At 33.2% G+C, this 10,869-nt stretch overlaps 1 protein-coding gene across 1 annotated transcript; it reads right to left on the bottom strand.

Moving 5' to 3' along the window:
* Nucleotides 1–9,838: 9,838 nt before the first annotated feature.
* LOC108223699 (uncharacterized) lies at nt 9,839–10,869 on the bottom strand. The gene is made up of 2 exons (XM_017398083.1): nt 10,791–10,869; nt 9,839–10,668 (listed from the first exon to the last, which is right to left on the bottom strand). Exons 1-2 carry the CDS (start codon nt 10,867–10,869, stop codon nt 9,839–9,841), a joined length of 909 nt encoding a protein of 302 aa, XP_017253572.1.

Below are 10,869 nucleotides of genomic sequence, written 5' to 3'. Positions count from 1 at the left end.
TTTGTCTTGGGGATTGGTTACCAGAACTAGTTATTTTTTACATCTAGATAACTAGCTCTCATAACGCTGTTTGTGAGAAACAAGATGCACCAGCTGCATTTGTTCTCACACTTATTTATGCATTATGCAGCTTCTTGTCACGTTTTCGGGGTGTGTTGAGTCACCATATCTTTTGAGCTTTATAAATTCCATAGACATCAAGCGGTCTTGATAAATATTAAAGCGTCATGTCATTTATCAGAGAAACGTCATTCATTCAATTTATATTCTGTCAAGAACATTCATCCATATTATGGTATATCTTAGTTTCAACTGTGGCTAATTTAAGATCATTTGATACTTATTTCCTTATATATTTTCCATACTTCCTGAGTTCCTGACTATAGCTTGGTAATCTGTTCCCCTCATCATCAGATATCTTCATAATCATTTGGTCCTCTTTGAACTTCCCTCTGCCCTAATATGTTCAAGTTGTGATACAAAATTTGCTATGTATTTGTCATTCTCGATCCCATTTCCAAATAAGCCCATCATCTCTTCTGCATTGTTCTTCACTGATTCGCCCTCTTGACTCACCATAGCCATTCTCAACAAATTCGTGGTTAAGTCAATTGTGAATGTCCTGTCCCATTTTTCTCGTTTCTAGGATTTTCAAAATCAAATTTCTTTCCATTCAGAAACCTTGCATCTATTCCCTGGTCATTCATTACTGGAAAAAGTATCAAAACTCGGCCACATTTAAGTGCCTCAATGACTGAGTTCCAACCACAATGAGTCAAGAAACCACAACTGCTAAATGACTTGGTGACTGTTTAGCTTCATAACAAAAAATTGTTTGCTGTTTTCAAAAAGAGAAGAACAGTTTTCAGAAAACAATGTGATGTTTGACCCTGTTTAAAAACAGAAAACAGTTTATTAGTTATGAAACCAAACAACCACTTAGTATCTTAACCTGTGGAACCCATATAACGTGAACGATCCCTCGACTTTTGACTCGTTCAGTGAACCCATGAGAAGTAGTTGTAACTGTGATCCATTCTCTAACCAGGGAAGCTTGGAGCGCTCCAATGCATGAGCCAACTTGCTCAATTCCTGCTGGCTCAGCACTGCCTCACTCCCTGGTGCAACATACAGACACTACTGACCTTCTGCTTGTCCAACCACTCCTTAGCATAATCACATTCATTAACGTCATTAAATTCTTTATTAGAGGGTGGCAAAAGCCCCTCCTGTACAACTGGTTTCTTGTAAAGCTCACAAACCAGATGCGCCTTTAGTACCGCAAGGCACCAAGACGAAGGCCAGTTATGATAATGCTCGCTTCATTTATTTCTGTGTACGAATTCATCATTTTTTTTTATTCTTTCATAGGCGGAAGATCGGGTCTTGGCCTTTAATTTTTAAGAAAACTTTATAAATCAGTTTATAGTAAATTCAAGGCTATTATTTGGGAGGAAATAAGTTATGGAGTACTCCGGGGAATGGAAAGGTGACTTCATCATCGAGATGGACTAAACATGAACTAAGCACATTTGTTGCTACAGTGGTTGTCAAGGGCATGTAATCAATGGGGCCGTTTGGCCAAGCTTAAAAAAGTGATTCCATGCTTAAAGCAGAGAAGTGGGGTAGAAGTGAGAAGTAAATAAGTTAATAAAGTGTTTCGAAAAGAAGCAGAAGTTGTGAGACAGAAGCTAGCATTCTCAGCTTCTTAAAAATGCTTCTACTTCTTTACACAAACGGGTCAAGAAAAGCAGAAGGCAGAAGCAGAAATCACTTCCGATTCCCAAACAGCCCCATTGCTGTGGTAGGGTGTGTATTTTGTCCGGAGAAGATTACTTAAATGAACTTCTAAACTTCCAATACTAATTTTGTTATAATTAAATTTAACAACAAAACCTATCTAAAATAAAGAAACAAAACTAATGTCACAGATTGTTATATACATAAAATCGGTTATCATACAATTATATTTAATGTGAATTTATTATTCAATAAATTTGTTATTATTCATTATGAAAAATTTAACACCGTCTATATTGCTAACCTTAAGAATATAAGAATAAAGGCAAATATTATTGAGTTCCGTAACTTGTTTAATATTACGTTACAAAATTATAAATTAAAACATTTATAACAATAAACTACTATTAAATTGATGTTTAGGCTCGGATTCGATAAGAGTCATAGCGGAGTCGAGAACCAGCAGTTACTGTTGGAAGATGGAATTGTTTACTTCGCCAACTCTTCTTTCAGGACCTCGACCTTTTCTTTTATATGCTTCCCGAGAAAGAGGAAAATCTAATTATATATAAAGCTCCAAGTCCTGGCGGGCCGGTCGAGAAAGGTGCCAGTGGAATTACTATCTATGAGATCTAACTGGTCAGACTCGAAATAATAATCTTCGTAATTATAATCACCTTCAGGTGGAGTGAAGAATGTTATTCATAATCATAAAATTTATTAATATTATCAGAATTTAATAGTCTTTAATATATGAGTAATGATTTTAATTGTCTCCAAAATCTTAAATACTAATTAGTTGTACCACATCATGAATTCATGATGTGTATAGTGTCAATAATAATTGTATGGTAGGAAAATGAGTTTACATTAAATTTTAAAGGCAGTTTTGATCATAAGTTTATGACAATATGTAGGGAGTCACGCACAAACATATATATTGTGAGTTGTGAATTTAGGGGTGAGCATTCGGTCGGTTCGGTCCAAAACCGGACCGAACCGAATAGACCGAGAACCGAAGTTTAGATTTTTTTGGACCGAACCGGACCGAAGTTTTATAATGGACCGAACCGGACCGAACCGAAATAATTCGGTTCGGTCCGGTCCGGATCGAAGGAACCGAAATTATTTTAAAAATAAAAAAATATTATATTTTTTAACTAAAATTCATGATTTATTTTAAAATTTTCATATTAATTAATCACTCCCAATTCATTAAAGATACATATAATTAAATTTACAAACTAGATATTATAATTATAACATATAAGATACATGTACATGGTAATGTTCCAGAGAGAACCATTAGAGAGAGAACCATAGAACTCTTACCTTATACGGCAGGGTTCTGCAGCAGAACTTAAGTATGAGTTAGGGTTCTGCAGCAGAACTTCACATGCAAAAAATATCAACATCTATGTATTAGATTTTAAAATTATTTTTGAACACAAACAACGATGAAAAAATATGAAAAAAACATGTATTTAGATTTAGATCCTAAAAATCTATTTAAAATTTAGGGTTCCGCAGCAGAACCTTAGTGGTTCTATGGTTCTATTTTAAGGACTGGTTCTCTCTTGAGCGCGACCCTACATGTATAATATAAATATAAATTAAAATTATATATATTTTGGACAATTCGGTCTATTCAGTCCGGACCGAAATTTTTTTTACGGACCGGACCGGACCTGACCGAACTTTATTTCGGTCTATTCGGTCCGGACCGAATGGACCGAACTTTCAGAAAATTAGGACCTAACCGAACCGAACCGAATTTACACGGTTCGGTCCGGTTTTTCGGTTCCGGTTCGGTTTTGCTCACCCCTAGTTGTGATCACTGAATTATCCCGTGGAATATAAACACTATTTAGTTTATAATTATAATGTATCTTTATATGAGTGTTTTTTTATTAATGTTAATCAATAAAAATTTTAAATAATAAGTTTATATTGATTTTTAAATATTAATTAAGATATATTTCATTAACATAGATAAAAAATAAAAAATTTCTTTAACCTCCTCCAACACGTAGTTCAAAATTGGAAACAGAGTTTAATTATAATAACCTGATGCATAACATTTGAAACACATCGCTGTGTAAAGTAAAAAATATTCAACAAGTAAGAAAATAGAATATAATTGTTGCGATTTAAAGTATAACGAATCACCTAGGTGCAAAATTGAAAATTGTTCAAAAATTAAGATAATAGACTTTAATTGTCCGAACGATTTGAAACAAAGATATATTGAGAATTTATATTGACCCTCAGCAAATGACATGATTTTGTTTAGCGTATATGTTTAGAAATAGTACTCCCTACGTTTTTATAATACATGTCCGCTTTTGAACAAATTATGACCAAATTACGCATGGTATAAAACTCATTCTGAAAATACAAATATTGACTACAATCCATTGAAAGTTGAAATAGACAAGTAATTTGAAACAATTTTTCGTTCTCAATAATGGACATGTAATATGAAACAGAGGGAGTAACAAACAGCGAATGAGTTTCTGTATACTCCCCATTTCTCCTTATTATGATTGTCGTTTTACTGTAGTAATTGCCATAAGTTGAAAAATAAATGTTGCATCTCTTTCTGATTTTGGACGAACAATTTCAATCCTATTGACATTGAGAATCTCTCTTCATGTCCTCGCTGGTGTTTCATCTGGTCATGATTTTTTGCATCAATTTATTGAACTCCACCGAGAACCAAGGGGGATTCAAAACTCTATCGGGTCTCACAAGAGCATAACTAATAAATTCCATGTTTTATTTATATAATTATTGGCCCAGATAATTTGTCCATAAACCAGTGACATGTATATGTAGGTATACATGATTCGAAGTTTCTAGTTTTCTCAGAATTCATGCCTAGACACCTTCATATTCAAAAATTCAAATAGTCCTCTCTTTAAAACAAACTAGTTTATTATCATCACTTTTTGTTTCAATCTTGATTTCTAGAATGTCGAACTGGGTTTACTTCACTTGTTATTTTACTCCACACTGAGAAATTATAAACTTACTTTATGAAGTCATCATTAGTTGTCCTCATTTTTTCAGCTCCAGACTGTAGTTATTTTGTATTCTATTTTCCGACTCAGTCCCTAAAGGCCTGAATTTAAGCATGTGGTGGATTCACAGACTTTTGAAACTACTGTTATTATTTGTTCCAATTTTGAGACCCTTATCTAGTAGAATTTGCATGCTTGTGTTACTTTTGTGCCTTGGTTTAGCAAGTGAAGTTGTACCGCAGTACGAAACTTCCAAGTTTTGGTATGATTTTTTGCTTGGTTTGCCTTGACACAGATTATTGTTGTAATTACCATCGAGCCAAATTGTCTAAACTTCAGCAGCTGAAGAACACTCCTAGGCTTGTTGCATCAGTGCTTCCCATCCTCATGACCACGAGTACATCTCTAGATGATATTGGAAGTCTTTAATGGCAAGACTTTGTGATCAATTTATTGAAACTTACAACATGTCTGATAATTGAAATTCTCCAATAATAAAAATGGATAAAAAATACTTCAAATAAAGATTGGGGGTATATGTTGAATTTTTTCATTCTAACCGGACATTCTTTTTATCTAAAAATTTAGTCAACTTGATCATATTTGTTATATTTGTCCAAGCTACATCATCATTTTCATATTAGAATAATATATTTTATTTATTATAATTGAAAATAATCAGCGTTGTATATGAAGTATGAACTAAGTGATAGTCGCTGGTTTTGAATTTTATTCCACAGCAGGTGGAACTGATTATGAAAAGTGTATGTTCTAAGTAAATTGATTTTAATGGAACTAATTATGTATAAGATAATACAGTCTGCAGTAGGGTCTTTCTATGCATATGTAATCCTAATCCCAATTCCAAATAATAATCCCATCTCTTTTCTGTTGTTCTTCACTATTTCGACTTCTTGGCTCACCAGAGCCATTCTCAACAAATCCGCAACTAGTTAATTGTAAATGTCCAGTCCTATTTTTCTCGTTTCGAGGATTTTTAAAACCAAATTTCTTTCCATTCTGAAACCTTGCATCTATTCCCTGGTCATTCATTACTGGAAAATGTATGCCACATTTAAGTGCCTCAATGACTATATAAGTTCCAAACATAATGAGTCAAGAAAGCTCAACAGCTGAATGACTGAGTGATTGTTTAGCTTCATAACTAAAAATTGTTTTCTGTTTTTTGAAACAGAAGAACAGTTTTCAGAAAACAATGTGATGTTTGACCCTGTTTAAAAACAGAAAACAGTTTATTAGTTATGAAGCCAAACAACCACTTAGTATAACGCTCCCTCGACTTTTGGCTCGTTCAGTGAACCCGTGAGAAGTAGTTGTAACTGTGATCCATTCCCCAACCAGGGAAGCTTGGAGCGCTCCAATGCATGAGCCAACTTGCTCAATTCCTGCTGGCTCAGCACTGCCTCACTAGCTCTCTGGTGCAACATACAGAACACTACTGTCCTTTTGCTTGTCCAACCACAGACCACTCCTAATTAGCATAATCACACATTCATTAACATCATTAAATTCTTTATTAGAGGGTGGCAAAAGCCCCTCCTGTACAACTGATTTCTTGTAAAGCTCACGAACCAGATGCAGCCATAGGCGTTTAGTACAGCAAGGCACCAAGACGAAGGCCAGTTATGATAATGCTCACTTCATTTATTTCTGTGTACAAATTCATCAATCTTTTTAATTCTTTCATAAGACGAAGGCCAGTTATGGTAATGCTCAGAGGCGGAAGCATAGTCATATAGTACACTAACTTTATAAATATGTTTATAGTAAATCCAAGGCTATTATTTACGAGGAAATAAATTATGGACTCCAGGTAATGGAAAGGTGACTTCTTGACTTCTTCATCGAGATGGACTAAACATGAACTAACCACATTTGTTCCTACAGTGGTTGTCAGGGCATGTAATCAAGGTTCTTTGCTTCACTACTGTGTATTTTGTCCAAATAAGATTATTTAAATGAACTCCTAAACTTCCAATACTAATTTTATCATAATTAAATTTAACAACAAAATCTATCTAAATAAAATAAGCAAAACAAAACAAATGTCACAAATTGTTATATACATTTTTTCAAGAGTAAAATCAGTTATCATACAATTATATTTAATACAAATTTATTATTCAATAAATTTGTTATTATTCATTAAGAAAAAATTTAATACTATCTATATTGTTAACCTTAAGAATATATACAAGACGCATCTTGTTTTCTATTATGTTCCAAAATTGTAAATTAAAACATTTATAACAATAAACTATCATAAGATTAATATTTAGGCTCGTGAGCTGATCTGATTGATTAGACTCAAAATAATAATCTTCATAATTATAATCACCGACAGGTGCAGTGAAGAAAATTATTCGTAATCATAAAATTTATTAATATTATCATAATTTAATATTCATATATATGAATATTGATTTTAGTTGTCTCCAAAATCTTAAATACTAATTAGTTGTACCATGAATTAATGATGTATATAGTATGTATCCATATTAATTGTATGGTAGGAAAATGTGTTTAAACTAAAATTTTAAGGATATTCTTCATCGTAAGTTTATGATAATATGTATGCAATATATTCATGCACAAATGTATATATTGTGAGTTGTGATCGCTAAATTATAATGTGGAATATAGATACTATTTAGTTTATAATGTATCTCTATAGATATATGGTGTGTTTTATTATTAATGTTAATCAATAAAAATTATATATAATAAGTTGATATTGATTTTTAACTATTAACTAAAATTTATTTCATTAATTTAATTTAAAAATAAAAATTTTCTTTAACCTCCTCCAACAATCAAAATTGGTTCATGTATAAGATAATAGAGTTTAATTGTAATAATTTAATGCATAACATGCGAAACTCATCATTGTGTAAAATAAAAAATACTATTATATGGAGTAGTAATTGTTACGATTTAAAGTATAATAACACGGGAATCACCTATGTGTAAAATTAAAAAATGTTCAAAATTTGAGATAATAGACTTTAATTGTCTAAATATACAATCAAAATCGGCCACATTTAAGTGCCTCGATGACTAAGTTCCAACCACAATGAGTCTAAGAAACATCCGACAGCTAAATGATCGACTTGGTGCTGATTTGACACACACTTCTAAGTCTTTTTGACCGCTTAGTTAAAATTGTTATTTTCAAAATTTTCTTTTTTTCGAATTATAATATTAATCATATATTTTTATTTAAAAACTGAAAATTTTAAAAATAATAATTTTAACTATGCGGTCAAAAGAATGTGTGCCAAAAAATCAAATAATTTATATTTCAAAATAGAGGAAGTATTATCTTAACCTGTGGAACCCATATAACGTGAACGATCCCTCGACTTTTGACTCGTTCAGTGAACCCATGAGAAGTAGTTGGAACTGTGATCCATTCCTTAACCAGCGAAGCTTGGAGCGCTCCAATGCATGAGCCAACTTGCTCAATTCCTGCTGGCTCAGCACTGCCTCACTCCCTGGTGCAACATACAGAACACTACTGACCTTTTGCTTGTCCAACTACTCCTGATGTTGTGTTTGGTTGGGAAGAATGGAATGAAATGAGTAAAAATACTTGAAACTAACAGAGATAGGAAGAAAGTTTTGAAAAAAATTTAGAGGAGTGCAAAATTACTATAATAAGATTTGGGAAGAAATTGAGGATAGGAGAGAATGGAGCATTTCATCTCAAATTGAATGGGTGATATCTAGCATATGATGTGATGAATGGAATGGAGGAAAGGATGAAATTTCTTAAAAATTGTCCATAAGATAATTCATTTTTCATTCCATTTCTTCCGGAATCATGACCCCAACCAAACACAACATTAGCATAATCACATTCATTAATGTCATTAAATTCTTTATTAGATGGGGGCAATGTTGTAAAAAGCGGAAATTGGACTTAATCGGTGAAGTTACGAAACAAAGATTAATCGGGGATTAATTGAATTGATTAGGGATTAATCGGATTGATCGGTAATTAATCGGAGATTTAATCAGTTCGACGAGTTACGTCGTGATTAATCACCGACTTTTAGAACAGAGGATGGGGGCAAAAGCCCCTCCTTTCATTAAATAAGAAACAACATATATAGGAGATTTTAGGACTTAGTCATAAGACAGTTGGACGCATAGTAATCTACTACTCTGTATAAAATGTACTTTGTGGAAAGAAAGAATTGCAATTCTGTTGCCACTAATTTTTTTAGTTCCTATTTAATTAATTTGAAGTATTTAGATATTATTGATTTTACATAAAAATGTTGAAATAATACAAGATTATAGTTAGAAAAAAGATTGACTACAACATTGATACGAAAAATTCTGCGCCTGTTCCAGAACTGCCTGTCTGCATGATATATTGTAAATCTTTATTAGCTATTATTTATGCTAAAATTTACTAATATTATCGGAACTTAATATATGAGTATGGATTTTAGTTGTCTCCAAAATCTTAAATACTACTGTAACTAATTGTAGCACATAATTGTACTATTCATGGTGTATATAGCATCCATAGTAATTGTATGGTAGGAAAATGTGTTTAAGTTAAATTTTAAAGGCAGTTTTGATCATTGCTTATGATAATATGTATCCAATATATCCATGCACAAATGTATATATTGTGAGTTGTGATCACTAAATTATAATGTTTTTTATTGTTAGTGTCTTCTTAATATATATTACATGGATTTAATGACCAAAAATTTCTATTGTCTAATATTGAATGAACAATTCCAATGCCATTGACATTGGCTTCTCTCAATGTTGTCATCACCTGTCTTTCTTCTGGTCATGGTTTTCCTATCCTATTCATTTATCAAATTCCAGCAGCACGGTCTAAAAACCAGACAATTTCGTCCAAATAATATCTGCAAGTCAGCAGTTGAATTGGGACAGTTTGTGTAAGCTTCACAACCCCATCAGTTCATTTGCACCACATGGAACTGATGAAATTCCTTATTTGTATCATTGTATGATTCAATATTAGTCCAGAGAATTTGTCCATAAACCAGTGACATGGTCTGCAGAAGCTACTGTTTTCTCTTAACATGTTTGGACACCATCGATTCCAAACACTCCAAGACATGCTCTATTTCTGCAGTCCCCTCTTTATAACAAACTACTTTATCATCATCACTTTTACTTTCAATCTGTTGTTTCAGTACACGAACATGCTCAAGTCCAGCACCAACTTTCTCTAACATTCCCCCTATACTCTCGTGCATCACTAGATTTTCCTCCTGTGTACTTTTTAGCTTCCTTTTCATTAAACGATAACCTTCAACCGACTTCAAGAGTTGTTCAGATAAGGCCTTGTTGCGCGCTTGAAGATCACCAACATTTCCCTCTACCTTGCCTTTTCCCTTGCCACCCTTTTCATCTCCGCGATCCCCTGCAAATTCTTGTACTTTCTGTAATAATGATCTATTTTGTGCTCTGAGATCATTAATGTGTTGCTCCACTTCACTCAATTCATAATTTTTCCTAGCCAGTTCTGCAGCCATAATCTCTTTTTCCTTTCCAAGACTCGAACACATAGACTCAAGGCTCTTTCTTGCGACCAAACATGCATGCAGATCTTTCCTCAGCTTTGCTTTGTCATCATCAATTATTCCTTCACCAGCCCTTCTGTCACGCGGGGGACTAACCCTGATATCCGTGTTGCATCGTGTTAATAACTTAGCCACTGGTCTTTTGTTACCAAATGATTGACATTTTTGAAATCTGTCTTTTACATTATCAAGAACTGTCATCATCCCAGCCACCCTCAGCATCCGACGCCTATCGTTTTGCCCCTTTTTGCATGCTTCTTTATGATCTTCGATTAATTTTAGCAATAGCTTTACATTTGCTACAACCACTAAACAACCACCAGAAAAAAATATCAAACATAAATTATTTAATTTATGTAACTACATTTTGGCATGTGCTGCAAATTCAGAGAAATGCATAGATAAAAAAAATGAAAATCAATTTAGAGACCTTCTAAAGCCGCATCGTCATACTGCTCTCGAGAATCAGGCAAGTCTGGAGACGATTGGGCTCGCACGTGAGTCGGCAT

The sequence above is a fragment of the Daucus carota genome, chromosome 1 (assembly GCF_001625215.2).
Source record: "Daucus carota subsp. sativus chromosome 1, DH1 v3.0, whole genome shotgun sequence".
Lineage (NCBI taxonomy): Eukaryota > Viridiplantae > Streptophyta > Magnoliopsida > Apiales > Apiaceae > Daucus > Daucus carota.
Note: the sequence above shows the minus strand (reverse complement) of the source record. Positions and strands in the feature narration are given on the sequence as shown.

What these genes read in the sequence shown, in the direction of transcription:
- LOC108223699 (XM_017398083.1), bottom strand. Translation starts at nt 10,869, where the DNA reads ATGCCGACTCACGTGCGAGCCCAATCGTCTCCAGACTTGCCTGATTCT. An exon ending in TGACGATGCGGCTTTAGAAG is followed by an intron (nt 10,669 to 10,790) that starts GTCTCTAAATTG and finishes GTGGTTGTTTAG; the next exon opens with TGGTTGTAGCAAATGTAAAG.